Source organism: Macaca nemestrina, chromosome X (genome assembly GCF_043159975.1).
Source record: "Macaca nemestrina isolate mMacNem1 chromosome X, mMacNem.hap1, whole genome shotgun sequence".
Lineage (NCBI taxonomy): Eukaryota > Metazoa > Chordata > Mammalia > Primates > Cercopithecidae > Macaca > Macaca nemestrina.
This window is the reverse complement of record NC_092145.1, coordinates 42,935,910-42,961,132: the sequence shown is the minus strand read 5'-3', so window position 1 is coordinate 42,961,132 and position 25,223 is coordinate 42,935,910. Positions and strand designations below refer to the sequence as shown.

Sequence of the window (25,223 nt, the reverse complement as noted above, 5' to 3'; positions counted from 1 at the left end):
AGGTTCTATATTGTAGGATTCCCAAATATGCTACCTTGAAGGTTCCATACTACTGATGTTTGCTCTTCATAGAATTAGACTGCCTCCTTTTACCCACGAAGGCTCTCTGATATGTAAAGACAGCTTTCCTGATCCCTACCCCGATTAAGCTTTTCCTACCATTTCTTAAAATATTTTTCAAAAGACAGCCGGATACAGATTATAGTGAGCAGCCAATAGGGGAGAGAGCAAATGGCTCATGGCCCTTCAAGAGCATCTGTAGAAACACACACAAATAAATTTTAAATGACTTAAAATGCCACATGTTGGCAAGAGTGTATGATTATAACACTCATACACTGCTGGTGAGAATGCAAAAGGGTAGAGCCACTTTGGGAAACAGTTTGCAGTATCTTTTAAAGTTAAGCACAGACTTACCTCATGACCCACCACTAGATATCTAAACAAAGATAAATGATTGTGGTAACTATTTCACAATGTGTGTGTATATCAAAATATCATGATGTACACCTAAAATATATACAATTTTATTTGTCAATCATATCTTTTTTATTATACTTTAAATTCTAGGGTACATGTGCACAACGTGCAGGTTTGTTACATATGTATACATGGGCCATGTTGGTGTGCTGCACCCATTAACTGGTCATTTACATTAGGTATATCTCCTAATGCTATCCCTCCCCATACCCCCCCACCCCACAACAGGCCCCAGTGTATGATATTCCCCTTCCTGTGTCCAAGTGTTCTCATTGTTCAATTCCCACCTATGAGTGAGAACATGCAGTGTTTGGTTTTTTGTCCTTGTGATAGTTTGCTGAGAATGATGGTTTCCAGCTTCATCCATGTCCCTGCAAAGGACATGAACTCATCCTTATTTATGGCTGCATAGTACTCCATGGTGCATATGTGTCACATTTTCTTAATCCATCTATCATTGATGGACATTTGGGTTGGTTACAAGTCTTTGCTATTGTGAATAGTGACACAGTAAACATATGTGTGCCTGTGTCTTTATAGCAGCATGATTTATAATCCTTTGGGCATATACCCAGTAATGGGATGGCTGGGTCAGTGGGTATTTCTAGTTCTAGATCCTTGAGGAATTGCCACACTGTCTTCCACAATGGTTGAACTAGTTTACACTCCCACCAACAGTGTAAAAGTGTTCCTATTTGTCCACATCCTCTCCAGCACCTGTTGTTTCCTGACTTTTTAAATGATCGCCATTCTAACTGATGTGAGATGGTATCTCACTGTGATTTTGATTTGCATTTCTCTGATGGTGAGTGATGATGAGCATTTTTTCATGTGTCTGTTGGCTGCATAAATGTCTTCTTCTGAGCAGTGTCTGGTCATATCCTTCGCCCACTTTTTTTTGATGGGGTTGTTTGTTTTTTTCTTGTAAATTTTTTTGAGTTCTTTGTAGATTCTAGATATTAGCCCTTTGTCAGATGAGTAGATTGCAAAAATTTTCTCCCATTCTGTAGGTTGCCTGTTCACTCTGATGGTAGTTTTTTTTTTGTTTGTTTTTGTTTTTTGTTTTTTGTTTTTTGTTTTTTGCTGTGCAGAAGCTCTTTAGTTTAATTAGATCCCATTTGTCTATTTCGGCTTTTGTTGCTATTACTTTTGGTATTTTAGACATGAAGTCATTGCCCATGCCTATGTCCTGAATGGTATTGCCTAGGTTTTCTTCTAGGGTTTTTATGGTTTTAGGTCTAACATTTAAGTCTTTAATCCATCTTGAATTAGTTTTTGTATAAGGTGTAAGGAAGGGATCCAGTTTCAGCTTTCTACATATGGCTAGCCAGTTTTCCCAGCACCATTTATTAAATAGGGAATCCTTTCCCCATTTCTTGTTTTTGTCAGATTTGTCAAAGATCAGATGGTTGTAGATGTGTGGTATTATTTCTGAGGGCTCTGTTCTGTTCCACTGGTCTATATCTCTGTTTTGGTACCAGTACATTCTGTTTTGGTTACTGTAGTCTTGTAGTATAGTTTGAAGTCAGGTAACGTGATGCCTCCAGCTGTGTTCTTTTGGCTTAGGATTGACTTGGCAATGTGGGCTCTTTTTTGGTTCCATATGAACTTTAAAGTAGTTTTTTCCAATTCTGTGAAGAAAGTCGTTGGTACCCTAATGGGGATGGTATTGAATCTGTAAATTACCTTGGGCAGTATGACCATTTTCATAATATTGATTCTTCCTATCCATGAGCATGGAATGTTCTTCCATTTGTTTGTGTCCTCTTTTATTTCACTGAGCAGGGATTTGTAGTTCTCCTTGAAGAGGTCCTTCACATCTCTTGTAAGTTGGATTCCTAGGTATTTTATTCTCTTTGAAGCAGTAGTGAATGGGAGTTCACTTATGATTTGGCTCTCTTTGTCTGTTATTGCTGTATAAGAATGCTTGTGGTTCTTGCACATTGATTTTGTATCCTGAGAATTTGCTGAAGTTGCTTATCAGCTTAAGGAGATTTTGAGCTGGGATTATAGGGTTTTCTAGATATACAATCATGTCATCCACAAACGGGGGCAATTTTACTTCCTCTTTTCCTAATTGAAGACCCTTTATTTCTTTCTCCTGCCTGATTGCCCTAGCCAGAACTTCCAACACTATGTCAAATAGGAGTGGTGATAGAGGGCATCCCTGTCCCGTGTCAGTTTTCAAAGGGAATGCTTCCAGTTTTTGTCCATTCAGTAAGATATTGGCTGTGGGTTTGTCATAAATAACTCTTATTATTTTGAGATATGTTCCATCAATACCAAATGTATTGAGAGTTTTTAGCATGAAGGGCTGTTGACTTTTGTCAAAGGCCTTTTCTGCATCTATTGAGATAATCATGTGGTTTTTGTCTTTGGTTCTGTTTACATGCTGGATTGCATTTATTAATTTGCGTATATTGAACCAGCCTTGCATCCCAGGGATGAAGCCCACTTGATCATGGTGGATAAGCTTTTGATGTGCTGCTGGATTCGGTTTGCCAGTGTTTTGTTGAGGATTTTTGCATTGATGTTCATCAGGAATATTGGTCTAATATTCTCTCTTTTTTTGTGTTGTTTCTCTGCCAGGCTTTGGTATCAAGATGATGCTGGCCTCATAAAATGAGTTAAGGAGGATTCCCTCTTTTTCTATTGATTGGAATAATTTCAGAAGGAATGGTACCAACTCCTCATTGTACCTCTGGTAGAATTGGGCTGTGAATGCATCTGGTCCTGGACTTTTTTGGTTGGTAGGCTATTAATTATTGCCTCAATTTCAGAGCCTGTTATTGGTCTATTCAGAGATTCAACTTCTTCCTGGTTTAGTCTTGGGAGGGTGTATGTGTCCAGGAATTTTTCCATTTCTTCTAGATTTTCCAGTTTCTTTGTGTAGAGGTGTTTATAGTATTCTCTGATGGTAGGTTGTATTTCTGTGAGGTTGGTGGTGATATCCCCTTTCTCATTTTTTTATTTCATCTATTTGATTCTTCTCTCTTTTCTTCTTTATTAATCTTGCTAGCAGTCTATCAGTTTTGTTGATCTTTTCACAAAACCAGCTCCTGGATTCATTGATTTTTTGAAGAGTTTTTTTGTGTCTCTATCTTCTTCAGTTCTGCTCTGATCTTAGTTATTTCTTGCCTTCTGCTAGCTTTTGAATTTTGTTGCTTTTGCTTCTCTAGTTCTTTTAATTGTGATGTTAGGGTGTCAATTTTAGACCTTTCCTGCTTTCTCTTGTGGGCATTTAGTGCTATAAATTTCCCTCTACAGACTACTTTAAATGTATCACAGAGATTCTTGTATGTTGTGTCTTTGTTTTCATTGCTTTGAAATAATATCTTTATTTCTGCCTTCATTTCGTTATGTACCAGTAGTAATTCAGGAGCAGCTTGTTCAGTTTCCATGTAGCTGAGCTGTTTTGAGTGAGTTTCTTAGTCCTGAGTTCTAGTTTGATTGCACTGTGGTCTGAGAGCCAGTTTGTTATAATTTCTGTTTTTTTTTTTTTTTTTTTACATTTGCTGAGGAGTGCTTTACTTCCAACTATGTGGTCAATTTTGGAATAAGTGTGATGTGGTGCTGAGAAGAATGTATATTCTGTTGCTTTGGGTTGGAGAGTTCTGTAGATGTTTATCAGGTCTGCTTCGTGCACAGCTGAGTTTAATTCCTGGATATCCTTGTTAACTTTCTGTCTCGTTGATCTGTCTAATGTTGACAGTGGGGTGATAAAGTCTCCCACTTTAACAGTGGGGTGTTATTGTGTGAGATTCTAAGTCTCTTTGTAGGTCTCTAAGGACTTGCTTCTTGAATCTGGGTGCTCCTGCATTGGGTGCATATATATTTAGGGTAGTTAGCTTTCATTATTGAATTGGTCCCTTTACCATTATGTAATGGCCTTCTTTGTCTCTTTTGATCGTTGTTGGTTAAAATCTGTTTTATCAGAGACTAGGATTGCAATCCCTGCCTTTTTTTTTTTGCTTTCCATTTGCTTGGTAGATCTTCCTCCATCCTTTATTTTGAGCCTATTTGTGTCTCTGCATGTGAGATGAGTCTCCTGAATACAGCAAACTGATGGGTCTTGACTCTTTATGCAATTTGCCAGTCTGTGTCTTTTAATTGGAGCATTTAGCCTATTTACATTTAAAGTTAATATTGTTATGTTTGAATTTGATCCTGTCATTATTATGTTAGCTGGTTATTTCGCTCATTAGTTGATGCAGTTTCTTCCTAGCATCATTGATCTTTACAATTTGGCATGTTTTTGCAGTGGCTGGTACTGGTTATTCCTTTCTATGTTTAGTGCTTCCTTCAGGAGCTCTTGTAGGGCATGCCTGGTGGTGACAAAGTCTCTCAGCATTTGCTTGTCTGTAAAGGATTTTATTTCTCCTTCACTTATGAAACTTAGTTTGACTGGATATGAAATTCTGGGTTGAAAATTCTTTTCTTTGAGAATATTGAATATTGGCCCCCACTCTCTTCTGGCTTGTAGAGTTTCTGCCAAGAGATATGCTGTTAGTCTAATGGGCTTCCCTTTGTGAGTAACCCGACCTTTCTCTTTGGCTGTCCTTAACATTTTTTCCTTCATTTCCACTTTGGTGAATCTGACAATTATGTGTCTTGGAGTTGCTCTTCTCGAGGAGTGTCTTTGTGGCATTCTGTTTTTCCTGAAATTGAATGTTGGCCAGACTTGCTAGGTTGGGGAAATCCTTCTGGATAATATCCTGCAGAGTGTTTTCCAACTTGGTTCCATTCTCCCTGTCACTTTCAGGTACACCAATCAGATGTAGATTTGGTCTTTTCACATAGTCCCATATTTCTTGGAGGCTTTGTTCACTCTTTTTTCTCTAAACTTCTCTTCTCACTTCATTTCATTCATTTGATCTTCAATCATTGATACCCTTTCTTCCACTAGTGAAGCTTGTGCATGCTTCATGGAGTTCTTGTGCCATGGTTTTCAGCTCCATTAAGTCATTTAAAGACTTCTCTACACTGGTTATTTTAGTTTGCCATTCATCTAATGTTTTTTCAAGGTTTTTAGCTTCTTTTCGATGGGTTTGAACTTCCTCCTTTAGCTCGGAGAAGTTTGATCGTCTGAAGCCTTCCTTTCCCAACTCGTCAAAGTCATTCTCCATCCAGCTTTGTTCCATTGCTGGTGAGGAGCCGCGTTCCTTTGGAGGGGGTGAGGTGCTCTGATTTTTAGAATTTTCAGCTTTTCTGCTCTGTTTTTTCCCCATCTTTGTGGTTTTATCTACCTTTGGTCTTTGATGATGGTGACATACAGATGGGGTTTTGGTGTGGATATCCTTTCTGTTGTTAGTTTTCCTTCTAACAGTCAGGACCCTCAGCTTCAGGCCTGTTGGAGTTTGCTGGAGGTCCACTCTAGATCCTGTTTGCCTGGGTATCAGCAACGGAGGTTGTAGAATGGCAAATATTGCTGAACAGTAAATGTTGCTGCCTGATCATTCCTCTGGAAGTTTTGTCTCAGAGGGGTACCCGGCCATGTTAGGTGTCAGTCTGCCCCTTCTGAAGGATGCTTCTTAGTTAGGCCACTCAGGGGTCAGGGACCCACTTGAGGAGGCAGTCTGTCTGTTTTCAGATCTCAAACTCCATGCTGGGAGAACCACTACTCTCTTCAAAGCTGTCAGACAGGGACATTTAAGTCTGCAGAGGTTTCTGCTGCCTTTTGTTCAGCTATGCCCTGCCTCCAGAGGTGGAGTCTACAGAGGCAGTCAGGCCTCCTTGAGCTGCAGTGGGCTCCACCCAGTTTGAACTTCACAGCGCTGTGTTTACCTACTCAAGCCTCAGCAATGGTGGGTGCCCCTCTCCCAGCCTTGCTGCCACTGCTGCCTTGCAATTCTATCTCAGACTGCTGTGCTAGCAATGAGCAAGGCTCCGTGGGCATGCCACCCTCCGAGCCAGGCATTGGATATAATCTCCTAGTGTGCTGTTTGCTAAGACCATTGGAAAAGCACAGTATTAGGTGGAGAGTGACCCGATTTTCCAGGTGCCATCTGTCATAGCTTCGCTTGGCTAGGAATGGGTGTTCCCTGACCCCTTGTACTTCCCAGGTGAGGTGATGCCTCACCCTGCTTTGGCTCACACTCGGTGCACTGCACCCACTGTCCTGCACCCACTGTCTGACAAGCCCCAGTGAGATGAACCCAGTACCTCAATTGGAAATGCAGAAATCACCCAATTGATTTTTGGGTGCGTTGCTCATGCTGGGAGCTGTAGACTGGAGCTGTTCCTATTTGGCTCCAGTCTTGGAACTGATCCCTGTCAATCATATCTTAGTAAAGCTAGAGGAAAAAAGAAAATTTATGTAGTCATGCAGAGTTGCACAAATGTAGCTTTATTTGTAATGGCCTCACACTGGAAATAACTCAGATGTCCATCAGGAAGTAAAATAAGATGTGATATATCCATACAATTGAATGTTTTTGGCAACAAAAAGAAATGAAGTATTGAAATGTGTCACAACGTGGATAAACCTTAAAAACATACTAAGTGAAAGAAGTCAGACACAAAAGCCCACATATTATATGATACCCTTTATATAAGATGCCTAGAAAAGGCAGATCAATGTGAGCAAAAAGTAGATTAGTGGTTGCCTGGGACTGGGTGTGGAGGCACTTCCTGCAAAGGAACATGATAAAATTTGGGGAATAGTGAAAGAGTCTACATCTTGAATGTGGAATTGGTCACCCAGATGTATACATTTGTCAAAAACTCATTGCTGTGCATTTTTTTTCTTTTTTCTTTCTTTCTTCCTTTTTTTTTCTTTTTTCTTTCTTTCTTTTTTTTTTTTTTTTTTTTTTTTTTTTTTTTTTTTTTTTGGTGGAGTCTTGCTCTGTTGTCTAGACTGCAGTGCAGTGGCACAATCTCAGCTCACTGCAACCTCCGCCACCTGGGTTCAAGTGATTCTCCCATCTCAGCCTCCCAAGTAGCTGGGATTACAGGTGCCCACCACCACACTGAGTTAATTTTTGTATTTTTTGTTTGTTTGTTTTAGTATAGATGAGGTTTCACCATGTTAGACAGGCTGGTCTCCAATTCCTGGTCTGAAGTGATCCAACCACCTCGGCCTCCCATAGTGCTGGGATTACTGGCGTGAGCCACTGTGCCTGGCCTGTTTGCTGTACATTTCAAATGAATGAATTTTATTGTATGTAAATTATACCACCAATAGAATAGGATTTTAAAAGCTTACGTTCTGCACAAAGTCATGTCCAATTGCAACCCCAGCTATCGTTTTGACACTCAGGTGGCAATGACAGCAGCATCCTGAATACAGAGGTCATCAAAGGCACAGAAACACAAGAAGGGAGGAAAAGCTAAGTCTTGTTTTTTAAAATAATTTTTTATTTTTTATTTTTGTGGGTACATAGTAGGTGTACATATTTATAGAGTACATGAGATGTACTGCATAATAAACACATCATGGAACATGGGGTATCCCTCCCCTCAAGCCTTTATTCTTTGTATTACAAACAATGCAATTGTACTCTTTTAGTTATTTTTAAATGTACAATTAAATGATTATTGACTTATAGTCACCCTGTGTGCTATCAAATATTAGGCCTTATTCATTTATTCTAACTACTCTTTTGTACCCATTACCACCCTCACCTCCACCAGCAACACCCAACCCCATCCTGCTACCCTTTCCAAACTCTGGTAACCATTCTTCTACTTTCTATCTCCGCAGATTCAATTATTTTGATTTTTCTATCCAACAAATAGGTAAGAACATGAGATATTTGTCTTTCTGTGCCTAGCTTGTTTCACTTAACATAATGACCTCCAGTTCATCCATGTTGTTGCAAATGACTGAATTTCATCATTTTTTATTGCTGAATAGTACTCCATTGTGTATAAGTACCACATTTTCTTTATCTAGTCTTCTGTTCATGGACATTTAGGTTGCTTCCCATTCTTGGCTATTGTGAACAGAGCTACAACAAATATGGGAGTGCAGATATCTCCTCTGTATACTGATTCTGTTTCTTTCGGGTATATACCCAGCAGTGACATTGCCAAATCATATGGTAGCTCAATTTTTAGTTTCTTGAAGAACCCCCAAACTGTTCTCCATAGTGCTTGTACTAATTTACAATCCCACCAACAGTGCACAAGGTTCCCTTTCCTCCATATCCTCACCAACATTTGTTATTGAACGATTTTTGAGTATAAGCCATTTTAACTCACATGAAATGATATCTCGTAGTTTTGATTTGCATTTCTCTGATGATCAATGATGTTGAGCACTTTTCCATATGCTTGTTTTTCATTTGTATGTCGTCTTTTAAGAGACGTCTATTCAAATCTTTTGCCTATTTTTAAATCAGATTATTAGAGTTTCTTCATAGAGTTGTTTGAGCTCCTTATATATTCTTGTTATTAACTCCTTGTCAAATGGGTAGTTTGCAGATATTTTATTTATCCCATTCTGTGGGTTGTCTCTCCACTTTGTTGATTGTATCCTTTGCTGTGCAGAAGCTTTTTAACTTAATGTGATCCCACTTGTCCATTTTTGCTTTGGTCGCCTATGCTTGTGGGGTGTTACTCAATAAATTTTTGCCCAGTCCAATGTCCTGAAGAGTCTCCACATGTTTTCTTTTAGTAGTTTCATAATTTGAGGTCTTAGTTTTAAGTCTTCAATCCATTTTCATTTAATTTTTATATATGGAAAGAGAAAGGAGTCTAGTTTCATTCTTCTGCATGTGAAATCCCGGTTTCCCAGCACCATTTATTTAAGAGACTGTTTTTTCCCCAGTGTATGTTCCTGGCACATTTGTGAAAAATGAACTCACTGTAGGTGTGTGGATTTGTTTCTGGTTTCTCTATTCTGTTCCATTGGCCAACATTTCTGTTTTTATGCTAGTCCTATGCTGTATTGGTTACTATAGCTCTGTAGAATAATTTGAAGTCGGGTAACGTAATTTCTCCATTTTTGTTCTTTTTGCTCAGGATAGCCTTGGCTATTCTGGATCTTTTGTTGTTTCATGTAAAATTTAGGATTACTATTTCCATTTCTGTGAAGAATGTCATTGGTATTTTGATGGGGATTGCATTTAATCTATACATTGCTTTGGGTAGTATGGACATTTGGAAGTATTCCATCCTCCTTTCTTTTTTGAAAGAATTTGAGTAGACTTGATATTACTTCTTCTTTAAATGTTTGGTTTACATTCAGCAGTGAAGTCATTGAGTTCTAGGCTTTTCTTTATTGGGAGACTTTTTATTATGGCTTTGGTTTCATTACATGTTATTGGTTTGTTCAGGTTTTGGATGTCTTCATAGGTTGTATGTGTCTACACATTTTTCCATTTCTACTATATTTTCCAATGTATTGACATATAGTTGCTCATAGTAGGCGATAATGATCCTTTGAATTTCCATGATATAAATTGTAATGTCTCCTTTTTCATTTCTGATTTTATTTATTTGGGTCTTCTCTCTTTTTTTCTTAGTCTCACTAAAGGTTTATCTATTTTGTTTAACTTTTCAAAAAACCAACTTTTGGTTTTATTGATCTTTTGTATTGTTGTTTACTTCATTTCAATTTAATTTACTTGAGCTAAGCCTTATTGAAAATATGAACTATTATCAAGATGAGAGAAGTAGACATGGCCTTGCTGAAATCTGGGGCTCAGGAAAGAAGGGCTTTACAAAGGGGTCATTTTGACTCTATTATAAGCAAAGGTCGTAAGTATGGTGACAGTGTTTCCTCACCTGTGATGGGTGTGAAGAAGGGAGCTGTTTGCTTGTCACCTACAAATTTTATTTCCCTGCAATATCGGTACTTAGAATTCCATCAGAGTTATCTGCCCTCCTAAAAATAGTTCTTCCATTTACTTTCCTTTTTTCTCTAGACAAATTTCAAGCAGCTCAAGAGACATGTTCCTTGAAAAGCTTTTTGTTTTTGATCCAACTGAACCTGTTTCAAACTAGAGTTGTTAGTCCTTAGAGGAGAGATTTGCTGGAAGCTTCACATCTACTCTTTGCTCTTCCCAAACTTATAAGAAAGTTATGATCATTAATATTTATTTTGTACGTGAGAAAATTAAGGTATGCGAGGTTAAAAATGTTGGCCAAGTTCTTATGGAGCTATATTCTAAATAAGAACTTAAATCCAGATGTGACTCCAGATCATGGGTCTGTAATCAACACATCCTTATATCTTGGACTATTAAAATGACAGCTATTGTTTGTTAAACAGCTGCTGTGAGCCAGGTACTGAGATAAGGAGTTTCCATATATTGCTTCAGCTTCAGTAATTCCAGAATGTCCATGCTCAGTGAGGGCTCATTATTGTTTCCCAGTGCTCAGAAAAGTGTCTAGCATAAAACAGATATTCAATAAAAATTTATTACATAAATAAATGAACAACCTTCTGTGGTGCTTATTATTGGCCACATTTTACGGAGAAAGAAAATAAAGCTTGTGGAGATTAACTTGCCTGAGGTTACACAGCTAGCAACTAGCAGAGCTCAAAGCTCTACCACCCTGTATCTGTCCCAATGTCAAGGGGTTGAGAAGTGTCAGACAATGAAAAGGAAGAGTTCTAATAGTAATAGTGCAGAAGGAAGGTTGCAGCTGCTGCTGCTATTTGGGCTGCAAGAGAAGCCACCCATTCCTACTTTGTCTTTTTACACTCCCCAGAATCTGCTCTGCTATTCAAACTTGTAGGCCAGTTATGCATGGGACACAACACATGAGATGTAGGTAATTATTCTGTCTTCATTAAGGGTGGTTGAAAATACCATTATCTTTAGACAATTGTTATCTGGATTATTTTGCATTTGTTTTTTTCCAAGTTTTTCTAGATAATCTTGACATAGGCCCTGGGCTAATTTGAAACTCTTCCAAGAGGAGAGTAGCCACAAATTAAATGACCCATTTATCCAAACAAAACACATTCTCAAGGAGTCTCCAAGGCTACTGTTTCTCACTATTTTGGCTAAATCCACTGAAGTCCACAGCCTGGACATCTGCCTCCTGGGCAGTTTTCCCACTGCCACCAGTCTTGTTCTGTATTTCTATCTGGTTAACCTGGGCATCTGTAATGTGAAAACATACTGAGGTACACTGGAGCAGGGCTGGGTTTTCCATTTACATCAAGAAATAGGCCGGGCTCAGTGGTTCATGGTGTAATCCCAGCACTTTGGGAGGCCAAGGCAAGTGGATCACTTGAGGCCAGGAGTTTGAGACCAGCCTGGCCAACATGGAGAAACTCCATCTCTACTAAAAATACAAAAATTAGCCCACCGTGGTGGTGCATGCCTGTAATCCCAGCTACTCGGGAGGCTGAGGCAGGGGAATTACTTGAACCCAGGAGGTGAAGGTTACAGTGAATCAAGATCGCTCCATTGCACTTCAGCCTAGGCAACAGAGTGAGACTCCATCTCCAAAAAAAAAAAGGAATAATTAAAGAACAGATACTGAATGGGGAACAGTAGAATCACCTTTGCTAAAATCTAGTTCTAACTATTGCTGCTATGCACAGATCTTATAAATTTGATAAAGAATCTCTGAGCGCCTCTATGTATAAGGAAGTGTGCTAGTGCTAGGTCCTGGGAATACAGAAATAAAAAATTCCCATATTTAAATATTGCCATATTGAATTAACAGGGGCAACAGGCCTGCAATAACTAATTGCAAGTGATATGAGAGTTGCAAAGGAGAAACACTAGAGCAAGTAATATGCTAAGTGACTTAGTTTAAGTCAGTTGCTCCATACCAAGAAATTCAGGTAGAATCACCTTCCCCAGAAAAACATGGTTTTTCAGACAGAAACTGGAGCTACTGACAAAGATGTTTGGTAGGCAACCTTCTAGTGTCTCTAGAAAATAGTGGCTTCTATTCTTGGTATCTGCTGGATGCCAGGAACTCTACATATATTATCTCAACTATGTGTAAATACATATAGTTTCTTGCAACACAGATGTGAAAACTAAGTCTCAGAGAGGTAATTCGCCCAAGGTCTCATAGGTTGGAATTTGAATCTAGACTGGGATTTTAATCCAACATCCATCTAACTCTGAAGCCCATGAGTTTTTTCTACTGTTTGAAACTATTTCCAGAACATAGTGGTGTTAGGATCAAATTTGGAGGATTCTAGTCCCAAATTTAATACTAAGTAACTGTATGTCCTTAGACAACTCTTTTTTTAATCTTCTGGGAGGGAGTGTTGAATACATGCCTTGCCTGCATCACATGTTATTAAAAGGATACATGGAACAGTAAGAAAATATTCAGATCACATGAAATGCTCTGCACATGTGTGGAATGTTACCAATTATTAAGTGACATTTTAAGGTTGCTTCTGCCCCATACTCTCTAACACCTGTATTCCTCATTCACTCATAGTCAAGACTTAGAGAGGAGAGAAATGCTAACTAAGAAGAGTTACAGGTTGGAACATTGACACAGAGTGTCTTAAACATGGTCCAAATAATTTTTATTTCCTGATCCTCAGATTCTTAATCTCTAAATTTGAAAGAGGATTCTCATAGTCAAAAAACAGGACATATCCTAAGTTGCTTATATTAAGCTTTCTCCACCATGACCAGGGTCATAGATTGCCTGTGTACCACATGGACCCGGAAATCCAAAAAAAAGTTTGAATCTAAGTAGGCTAGGTTCTTTCATCTCATCGGTTGCAAGTGGTGTTCAGTAGTAAGTGAACTGCACTTAGTGAATTAAAGATGAAAGAGACAGCAGGGAGCACGAAGGCAGGAAAAGACCTTTTATTTCAAATTTATGGGCTCATTATATGACAATTTGGAATCTGCAGATCAAAATTTTTCCATTCTTTCTGTAATTGTTTACTTGAAACAGCATGTACTCTTTGAAATGATGGTCACATTGGGAATGGCCAGAGAAACCAAACTAAGCCCTCATATTGGTAAACCACGATGGCTGTATCTTAGCCATTGAGTCTGCTCCAGGAACAGGAACAGAGGGATCATGAGCATAGTGGGTAAGATTAAGGTTGGCTGTGGGTCTGAGGGTCATATTCTAGACTGCAGAAAACTAACAGCCAGTTTCTCACCCACTTTTTAGCTGTGTGCTCAGGCAAGTTATAGAATCTATGTGTTTGAAAGGACCAGATTCTCTTCATGATGCCCCCTCTTCTCTGATTCTTGGAGCCCCCTACTCTAACTCCCCACCAGGTGGTGATCCTAGCTCTGCTTATTCCCCAGTGGTATAGAACTGGTAACTTACTTCATGAAGAGACTCATCCCATTCCCATCCTCATCCCCATCCTCCAACTGCATCTTTGGATAGCTTCTTCCTTGTCTCTGAAAACAATGAGAGTCTTTTGGAGCCAGTTATTTACATACCAAGCTTCCCTTCCTCTTTCACTTGACTTACTATCTCAGTGTTTTGTTTTCGGAACTGGAAAATTGCAGTAAAGATGGAATGAAACAATGAATGTAAGGTGGGGTTTTTGAGATTTAAATCTCTGTACACACAGACCATGAAGCCCATGGGCAGAAAGGGTGATAGAACAAGTGTGGTTCCTTAATAGAATTAGGCATGTTAAAAAGGAAAACTGGGAAAATGTAACAGGAAATACTGTTGAGAGTGTTCATGACACTTTTAACTTCATAAGAAGCTAGGCCATGGGTCCTGCTGAGCCAGAAGGAAGATGGAAGCTTAAAGGAAGTTCTGAGGTCTGAGACATAGCAATGGCCAAATTGACCCTCAGCTGGGCTGCTCTAGCTCTGACAGGGATATGGGGATGACTTTCTTTATCTCACCCCCAGGCAGAGAAGAAGAGAGCAGTGCATACTTTCCAGAAGGACCCACAGAGCCCTGAAAGCAGATTCAGCTCAATTGTTACCCTCTCTCTTGCCCCTAAGCCAGCTGCATGTCATGTGCCTGAGACAGGCCTGCACCACTCCACTGTTTACGAGGCCTATGGAGCCTCAGATAGAGCCATGAAAAGAAGCAATCCACATATCATGCACCTCAGGGGCTCCTGTTGGAGCCAAATATTTTCTACTTTCAAAAATGTAGATAATGTTGAAACAGAAAGGACCTTTTGAGAGTATTCAACCTAGAATTTCTTGAAAGTATTATCAAGGGAACTTGATACTGCATCATCTGCAAAGATTGATTAAAATGCAGATAAAATTCAGACCCACTGAATCACACTTTCCAGGAGTGAGTCCAAGAATCTGCATGTTAAAATCCCAGGGGATTCTGATGGACCCTGAAATTTGAGAACCTCTGAGAAATGTTGGTGCTCTGTGTGGTCAGTCACCCGATATTCACAAGGTAAAATCTGAAGGCCTCTTACTTCAATATCATCTGAAGGGACTGTAACAAATTCGATGTTGGGGTCTCCTGCTAACCCTCTTGAATCAGAATTTTGTATGTGTGCTAAAGTTTGGGAAGCCCAATGCCTTCATTGTACAGGTAAGGAAACAAGCCCAGAGAAAGCAAGTGACTTGCCCATGTGGCCATCGATCTGGATGGTGGCAGAGCTAGGCCCACACACAGGTCTCCACACAAGTCCAAACAGTTTGCCCTTCTGGTCACCTCTTGAGAGCCCCCTACTCTAACTCCCCACCAGGTGGTAATCCTAGCTCTGCTTATTCCCCAGTGATATAGAACTGGTAACTTACTTCATGGAGAGACTCATCCCATCCCCATCCTCATCCCCATCCTCCAACTGCATCTTTGGATAGCTCAATTTATGTCTCAGTTTAGCTTCTGTGGCCACAGCATTCCTCAGAAGGTTTGGAGATCAAGAGTAAAATATACAACTGCCCTGGGTAGTTGCATGACCCTAGGTCAAAGCTCCTCTTCCAAGGGATTATGTAGAACAGTTTGAAATTAAAGCAGTGTAAAGTCAAAAAGCTCTCTTATAAGCAACAGGGTACTGCTGACTCTTCTCCAAATGGGATCTCAAGGTACTCCAGAGTAAAGTAGTTTTATGTTCGAGAAAACTGTTAACTATGGCTTTGAGACAGACCAAATACAAACACTAAAATGACCTCTAATAATTTACCAAACCCATTTTTTGTTTTTGTAGTTGAATCACATACCTACTAAATAAATCTTAAATGTATGCAGTTTTGTGTTAGATTTTGTCCGAGCTCACAAGTCTGATACCTCAAGCCTGTGTATTTCAGGTTTTGGCTCTGTCTCTGCTTTTTCTGTTCAAAGCTGTGGTCTGAAACACCTCTGAACTGGCGTGCTTTGTCCTAGGATCCTCTGGGACAATCCAATATAAGGACACTGACCTTTAAAGGAGAACAATTTCCAAAATGATGAGGCAAGGTAGATTTTTTTTGGGGGGGATTAAGCAATTGCCACTGACAACAGTGCCATTGTATGATTTGCATTTGGGCTAATGCTCATAATCTTAGCAAGTGCTTCACCAGTGCTACATAATTAAGAAAATTGAATGCTGTGCCACCTTGAATACATAATTCTGTAAAGCAACAGAACTCAACAGAGATTCTGGAACTTCTGAGAGTGGAGGAAAGAGAAGGCAAGGAAAGGAAGGAAAATTTAAAATCTCACATTTCTAATCAAAGGACATTGTTATAATAATGTAAATGTTCGTGTAATCTCTTATCTCAATTGTGAAATCATAAAGCTCTGTAAAATGGAAGCAATTTTTTTTTCATTAATTTGGTGCCAAAACTCATTTGACAGCAAAACTTGACCTGAATTGTCATGCACTTAGTCTTTATCCTTTTTAGTATGACTATTCAGACATTTTTTTTTCCTACAGGAATGTTAATGGCTTAATTATGGGATGGGATGTTTCCCAGACATTGCTGAAGGTATTATATAATAAGCAGTACATACTCCATGTTACCTTTCTAAAAATCTGAAAAAATTTAAATTCCAAAACATAGTCTGATAACAGCTTGTGGACCTATAATAATAATAGCTAACATTTATGGATGCTGAGTGCAGTGACTCACGCCTGTAATCCCAGCGTTTTAGGTGGCCGAAATGGGTGGATTTTGGAAGGTGGATTGTTTGAGCCCACGAGTTCAAGACCAGCTTGGGCAAAGTGTTGAAAACTCATCTTTAAAAAAAAAAAAAAATTAGCCAGGCAAGGTGGTATGTGCCTGTAGTCCTAGCTACCAGGGAGGCTGAGGTGGGAAGATTACCTAAGCCTGGGAGTTCGAGGCTGCAATGAGCTATGAACATGCCACTGCACTTTAGCCTAGGCAATAGAGTGAGACTGTCTCAAAAATAAAAAAATGTGTGGAGAACTTGCTATATACATGAAGCCATGCTAATCTCTCTTCATCTAATTTAATTTTCATAACATTATGAGGCAGGTATTATAATCATGTCTATTTTAAAATTTGGAAACTGATTCTCAAAGAGGCTAAATAACTTGCTCAGAATCACACAGCTCATAGATCAAACCAAGTCACTTTGAGTTTAGAAGTGACATCCTTAACTGTTGAACTCTACCACGTGGGAGAGATGAGCAGTAGTGAAGGACAGTGTAGGCTCTTTGTGTGCTTGATGTGGAGGTAGAATAGTGTACCACCCATTCTATGTTATTTGAAAGTCAATCTTCTACCTCCAAATATGTCCCCTCCCCATACCTACTTCTTTGTGATACTGCTAATAATGCTTTATTCTTTGAGATTTATCTGGACAGTGCTTTGCACAAGAGCCACCTACATCAGATATCAACTGGCCAGCTTGTTAAAATACAGTTTCCTGGGATCCATCCCAGACTTGTTGAATCAGAATTGCTAGGGACTGGGTCTGAGTTGATTCTTATGACATTAAAGTTTGAGTGAACTGTAATTGCTCTGGGAAAGATCTTTTTTGTTTTGTTTGTTTGTTTGTTTGTTTTTGAGACAGAGTCTCGCTCTGTCACCCAGGCTGGAATGCAGTGGTATGATCTTGGCTCACTGCAACCTCTGTCTGCTGGGTTCAAGCGATTCTCCTGCCCCAGACTCCCAAGTAGCTGGGACTATAGGCACGTGCCACCACGCACAGCTAATTTTTTTTTTTTTTTTTTTTTTTTTTTTTTTTTTTTAGTGGAGATAGGGTTTCACTACGTTGGCCAGGATGGTCTCGATCTCCTGACTTCGTGATCCACCCACCTCGGCCTCCCAAAGTTCTGGGATTACAGGCATGAGCCACCGTCTGTGCGTGGCCTGGAAAGGCCAATCATTAACCCTTATTTAACAACATCTTAGCTATCCGTTGACACCTAGCTGGAATGGCAGTAATGAACTCATTGATGGACATCTGGGAAGTGGAAGATGTCTGGAAGACAGATCAGGAAATTAGAAGGGTGAGATATGGAAAGGAAGAAAAAAAGGAGGGTATGATAGCATCTCCCTACTTTGGCAATATGTGATAAAGGCAGAGCCTCTCCACCGGGCATTTTTCATCTACATTGGAAAAATTTTGGAAGTAAATCTTTCATTTTTTGCCACTCAGAGCACCAATCTGTTATCTCATTGATATAACCACCTTCTGAGGTAAGCAAAATAGTAATCCTGGCCGGTCACGGTGGCTCACGCCTGTAATCCCAGCACTTTGTGAAGCTGAGGCAGGGGGATCACCTGAGGGCAGGAGTTCGAGACCAGCCTGGCCAACATGGTGAAACCCTGTCTCTACTAAAAATACAAAAATTAGCCGGGTGTGGTGGCAGGTGCCCATAATCCCAGCTACTCGGGAGGCTAAGGCAGGAGAATTGCTTGAACCCAGGGGGCAGAGGTTGCAGTAAGCCGAGATGGTACCACTGCACTCCAGCCTGAGGAACAAGAGTGACACTCCGTCTCAAAAACAAAAACAAAAACAAAAACAAAAACAAAAAAAATCCTCATTAGGTAAAAAAGGAAACCGAGACCTAAATGAGTTCTTTAAGGTCATCCAACTGTTTAATACTAGTGGTTGGATTCCTGTTTGTGGCCTCCAATCTTATACTATTTGTCTTCCAGTAATTTTTTCATAGGTCTAGAGAAAATGAACCATCAAATAAAACTTAGGGAAATCAAGTCTTACATTTAAAAATATTCAATGATACATCATTTTTTCCCACCCATGGACAATTTAAATATATTTAAATAGTATGCTACACAAGGAAAGGGCAATGAGAGGAATTGAAGTTTAGAATAGTTCAACTGCTATGCCATATGTTTGGGGTTGTTTTTAACTTTTACTGGTTGCTTTATTTTTGTTATCAATGCTGGAAAGACTGCTGAACATTTTGATCTTTTTACTTTTAAGAATATTCAGTTCTTGTTTGCTAGGTTCTTAACCTTACCTCTTAGTCTTGCCTGTGCTATCTTAATCATTTCCATGGCAAGAAATTGTGACCTCAGACAGGGACTAGAAAGATAGAAAACATGGATTAACTGCCATCACAACAATCATATCCCCCACAGCAATGCAGGCTAGGCTCGGGGCACTAACGGTCAAGTCCAACCAGTGATTATTCCAATTCAAACTAAGTGCTCTTTACAGCAGCATTTCTCAAACTGTAACACACATTCTAGTCACCTTGGGAATCTTATTAAAGTGTGAAAAAATGATTTAGCAGTTCTGGGGTGAGACCCAAGATTCTGCATTTCTCACAACCTTTCTGGTAGTGCCAATGCCACTTGTTCCCAGATCACATTTTGAGGAGCCAGGTGCATGAACCATCATGTCCAAGCAGTATATGCAAATGAGCACATTTATGGTCTTGGGGGAAGTGCCATTTGGACAATAGCCCTGAAAAATTATGAATTTGGCCTGGATAATCTCCTGAGATCACTTTGGGTTGTCAAATTCTTTAACTCTCTGATGGAAAAAAGATACTTTAGCAGGGGTGTCCAATCTTTTGGCTTCTATGGGCCACATTGGAAGAAGAAGAATTATCTTGGGCAACACATAAAATACACTAACACTAATGATAGCTGATGAGCTTTTAAAAAAATCACAAAAAATCTCATAATGTTTTAAGAAAGTTTACAAATTTGTGTTGGGCTGCATTCAAAGCCATCCTGGGCTGCATGTGGCCCACCAGCCACAGGTTGACCAAGCTTGCTTTAGAGAAAAGGTTAAGTCAGAGGGTAAATTGCCCTTATATTACAAGGAAAACGAGGGAGGAGAGAAAGGTACTGTGATGGTTGTATATATCTTCTTAATCCCAAGTCCTTTATGTGTTCTAAGGTAATTTATTTCTTCCAAATATGCAGAACATTGGCCTTTTCCTTGAAGAAGAGGCAACACTGAATGGCGGACAACACTCTTTGGCATCTCTCCAATTCAGCTGTTAGCATCTCCTAGTGTCTTCTTCACAGCTAACAACTTTGGCTACTTGCTCATGACACTCCCTCTCTGATCACAGAGCAAATCCACTGTTTCCACTGGTTTCCAGTACTAGTACTCAATTCTACTCAATCCCACCTGATTCCAAGAGATATAATGGAGAAGTGCACAAAATCACCGCCTACCTTGCAGGTAGAACCTTCCTTTCTTCAGGGAGAGAATCTGATTCTGCGGCCTCAAATGCAGCATCCAACCACGGAGAACACTGCTAAAAGGGGCCAAGTCATGCCTGCCCTGGCCACCACAGTGATGCCTGTACCGAACTCACTCGAGCATCTCACCCAGTTTCATGGTGACCCTGCCAATCGCTCAGAGTTCCTCACTCAGGTGACTACCTACTTGACATCTCTCCAGATCTCTAATCCTGCAAATGATGCCCAGATCAAACTCTTTTTTGATTACCTATCTCAGCAGTTAGAAAGTTGTGGAATCATATCCGGGCCTGACAAGAGTACCTTACTGAAGCAATATGAGAATTGTATTCTTGAGTTCCAGCAGTCATTTGGTAAACCCACAAAACAGGAAATGAACCTTCTGATGAATGCTAAGTTTGACAAAGGGGACAACTCCTCTCAACAGGACCCTACTACTTTCCAGCTCCTTGCTCAAAATCTGATCTGTAATGAAACCAGTCAGAATGGGCAGTTCGAAAAGGCAGTAGATGATCTCAACCAGGATGAAGAGAGTGTCACTGATATGATGGACAATCTACCAGACCTGATCACTCAGTGCATTCAGTTGGACAAGAAACACAGTGACAGGCCAGAGCTCCTACAGTCAGAGACCCAGCTCCCATTGTTGGCTTCCTTGATCCAGCACCAAGCCCTCTTTAGCCCCACAGATCCACCACCCAAGAAAGGGCCTATACAACTGCGAGAAGGCCAGCTGCCTCTCACCCCAGCCAAACGAGCCCGCCAGCAAGAAACTCAGTTGTGCCTCTACTGCAGCCAATCTGGTCACTTCACAAGAGATTGCCTTGCCAAACGTTCTCGAGCTCCAGCAATGACAAATAACACAGCTCACCAGTAAGAGGAGACCAGGAAAGTCACTTTTTAAACTTATATCCCTCTCACTCCCAGCCTTACCGATTTATATCCTGCATTAACTTTTAAAATATGGATGGGGAACTGTGACACCACTTTAGAGGCAGTTATGAACTGACACGCTTCGGGGAATTTAAACAATCAGATCTTGTTCATTGGGAAATTACCCCTGACCAAACCTAACCCAAGAATGATGAAAACAATTCACAGGCACTTTCTGCAGTTGAGATTAATTCTCCAAGAGTACCAAAAACCTGCAGGCAAAACTTTGCCCAGTCTAAGCCAATGAAAATAACTCCGGAAGCACATTGGGAACCTTATCCTGACCAATGGGTGACATCTGGGTTGAGTTTGTGGCCAAAATCCTGAATCTCATGTGCCTAGAAATGAGCTCAAGACTTTTACCTTCACCTTTATTGGTCTGTATCTTAGTTTCCTATTGGCTTAGGACCTTTGACTGAAGTCCAAATGACATTCCATTATTCTGCTAATATTCTCTTCCTAGAGCTTGGACCATGTTTCACCTATGGACTAGAATCTACCTTCAGCATAAATCAACCTTCCTGGAACCTCAGCTTTGCCACCCTTCCATAAAGCTATGCATTTTGTTTCCATCTAAAGACTCATGCTTTCCCAACAAACAGAATCTCCTGGCTATTTACAAACCAGATTGAATGGGCATTTCAACACTGCTTGGAATTGTTGGTCCCTTTCTTTGCAAACTAGCCCATCAGGCAGGTATATTCTTTTAGCCAAGCCCACCAATTCCAGCTTACTCTTCTCTTCTCCAACAACTTGAGGTTCCAGCATGTCTTATAGCCAAGTCAATATGCTCTAGGATAAGGATTTCCAAAAGGTATTTAGTGAGAGTTGGGAACGATGTCTCATAATTACTGTGTCTGTAGCATGTCCTTGCTGCCTTGGACAAGGGACCCGGCCAAATAAATCTCCACTGAAGACTGACAGCCACACCCTGCAGTAGTTTCCGACTCTAGAAGCCTCAATATAGTCACCATCTAGGGTTACTACTCATTGCCATTGAGCTCTACCTTTATGGACCACCTCCAAGGTCCTTCATCTAAATGAGGATCTTAAAAAACAATGAATGGCAAACAACTTCCTGCACTGTCTCATCTGAAAAATCCTGGGGCACATACATTAAAACCATCTGTGCATGAAACTCAGGAAATCAGAGTTTTATTGCTTATGTTTCATTCTTGGTACACACCAGCTTTGTGTATAGATTCTTGATGCTTCTGAACAAAAGTAGTGTTATGCTAGAAAGGCACAACTCCCTAAAATGTTAAAACTATTCAGCGATGATCACTGTTTGCTGGTAATTACCAGCCCTCTGTTCCCTGCTTCTTGTTGCTGATGTATGTCCCCAAAATGTATATCCTGGAGAAATATCAGTAATCACATATTCCCTAGCAACCATCAAGGCCTCTCAGAACATGAAATGCCATTGTACTTTGGCTTTGTTTCTGGAGAATTATGCTGACTTTGACAATACTTAAACCCAGCTAGGACCTTACTACTCTGATTTCGTAGTACCAACAAACAGATATTTTCACCTTGTGCCTTGCTAGCCACTATACCATTCTTATTTGCATTCACGAAGGGTTTCCTTTAACAATGGCTCGCTGTACAACCACATTATATGCTCCCACAACAGAGACCTGAGTGAACATATTCCAGTTATGCTAAGAAATTCCGACTATAGTACTGGGATTGTATGAGATCTTCTAACAAGTAGAGCTATTGAACTTAGAGTGACTCTGAAATTACCTGGAAGTATCTTGTTCCACCTCCATCAATTCTATAATAAAGGACCAACCTCATGGCCTGTAGTCACTTTCCTTACCAAACCCAGTATGGTCTTGGAATGCTGATAGGGGCATTCAGTTGGCTTAATCAACAACCTTTCCTTATTTTAGGGCCAGGATTCATCATTTTGGGTTCTTTCCCAAAGATACATCATTTTATTTCCTATTTGGATTTTCTCTTTGTAGCAACATTACCTTCTTTCCTTAGAAATCTTCAGACTTCATAGGCTCTCAGAAAACATAACCAATCCAGGGCTATGAACTTTAGTTCGCCCTCTACTTCTGGGTGTCCCTTGTTGAGGTGCTCCAAATCAAAGACCTTTTGTACGCTGTGAAATACAATCCAACAGCCAGAGTGAGCATATGAATGGGATGCTGGAATAATGCTTTACTGCCTACTAGCTAGCAACCATTTTACCAATTCAAAATTTTTGTTATAGTGACACCATCCATTATATGCCATTCACTTCAACTAGAATAACTTATGATTTAGCATAAAGAGGATTACAAGGGTGTGTCCTAAGAAATAATAGCTATGTGAATTCCTCTGAGAGTGAAACTACTTAGAATCTACAGAGAACAGATGAGATATAACCTACTCAAAGATGGAGTCAGCAACTGCAAAGGCTTGGGGAACCACCAGATCCAAACAAGTTTGTTTTTTAAGGAAGCAGGTCTGCTATATATTGATGCCACCCAGCAAGATATAATCTAACCATTTAATGGTAAGTCTGAAGAAGAATTTGTTAACAAGAGAATAGTATTCATGGAGCACAGAAAAGCAAGAAGTTAAACAGAATGTTGGTAATCCCCCTAGATTCAGAGATGAGTTGTTGACCAGCAGACTGTTTGGCATGTCCACCCCTGCAATGGCCATTCCAATTTGTGTCAGCCATTAAGATGGTCACCTAACTCCATTGCTCTGATCCCATGCTCTCAAAGTAATTTGATTGTAATTAGTTTCCCTTATAAACTTTGTTAGGGAGAGAAAATTTGCTAACCAGCTGACACGAGTGTTCTAACCTATTTCTGAGTTAATTCTCATTATAATTGAATAAACTGGTGTTTGGCTTGTACGTCAGTTTTTGTGGGTTTAAATAGTACCAATCCTCCTGATTCTAATCTCCTCTGAGTACACTGAAGAAAATAAGATTCTCACTCTGCAAAGTCAGCACCATAGTGTGAATCATAGTGAGTCCACTGAACATTGGCCTCCCTGCGAACTTTGCCTCAACAGTCAGCCAGCTTCCCTTACCTCCCTCATTTGTCTACAGCTGTAATAAAATTTCTAAATACCTACAGTTTTCACTTTCTGCATTTACCTTCACTTACATCCAGAAGCATGGTACCTGCCATAAGCAATTGCCTTTTACAATATTTCAGATTTCAGTCTACCTGTCAGAATGATCTGTCATGGAGGAAACTTAACACATGGCAGTAGACATGAGCCACTGAAATGCATCGTTAGAGAGGGAGAAGTGTATGATTGGCCTCATTCTCATCACCTCCATTCTGTCCATATGACAATGCACAAGACCCATACTGTCACTTTCCTTACTTTTATCCAGGATGACACAATAAACATCACCTTTTTTTTTAATTCTAGAAGATAATCTCTAGAATGATGATTTTCACACCTTCTTGCCTATGACCACAATAGTCATCTCTGAAGCAAAATAAATAATTTAGGATATACAGAATTTCTACCACCATCTAGGCAAAATCTAACATCTCATGCCCTTAAAAGGGCTCTGGGTGCTTGTTTCATATCTGTAAAGCCCTGTCACATTGGTGGCCATTTCATTCCCTCCCTATGATGGTCCAAACTTCATTTGGCCAAGCAAATAGAAAAACCTTCAAGGGAATTTAGTGTCATGGATCTTCAATGTCATCTTGTGGCAAGAGTCACTGACCACATTTCAAAAACAAGAGTCCCAGAAGTGAGTTACACCATTTAGTAGAGTCAGGAGAACTATCTTGGTCAACTTGTCTTAGTACCCAGACCACACTGTCCCATCATTTACAGCCACTATGGTTTTGAGCATTCATGCCTATTGGTATAACTTCCTGGTATTGGCTGTGATTCTTAGGTCTGTTTGGACTTGCTTCCTGCTCATTGATTTCTAGTATTTACTCTAGATGGCCCTGGTTCTCTTATCTAACCAACTCAGTAATAAGTCAGTTGTGACTGTATTCCAAAAACCACATTTGCTTCACGGTAACCCAGTGAAAGACCATGTAGAATTTTAGTCTTCCCTATACGTAGAACACTCATCCCTTTAGACATGAAATGTGGGTTGGGGACATCTAGGGAAAGGGAACTAATAGTTAGTGAATGCCTACTTTATGCCAGGCACTGTGCTGAAAGCTTTATTAATAATGCCTATTTAAATACCACATCACTGAAAGATGGAATATCCATTTCTGATATTTAATGCTCACCACACCTTTATGAGATAGGTATTATAAATTCAATCTAAAGATGATGAAACTAAGGTTTAGAATAGTTAGGCAACCTTCCCAAATTCATCAAGCAGTAAGTGATTGAACTAGA

The 25,223-nt window shown here is 39.9% G+C and overlaps 1 protein-coding gene across 1 annotated transcript; it reads left to right on the top strand.

The window, feature by feature from the left end:
- Positions 1-19,679: 19,679 nt before the first annotated feature.
- On the top strand, positions 19,680-23,197 carry RTL4 (retrotransposon Gag like 4). The gene has a single exon (XM_011756185.3). It carries the CDS (start codon positions 19,897-19,899, stop codon positions 20,827-20,829), a length of 933 nt encoding a protein of 310 aa, XP_011754487.1. The 5' UTR covers positions 19,680-19,896; the 3' UTR covers positions 20,830-23,197.
- Positions 23,198-25,223: the final 2,026 nt, after the last annotated feature.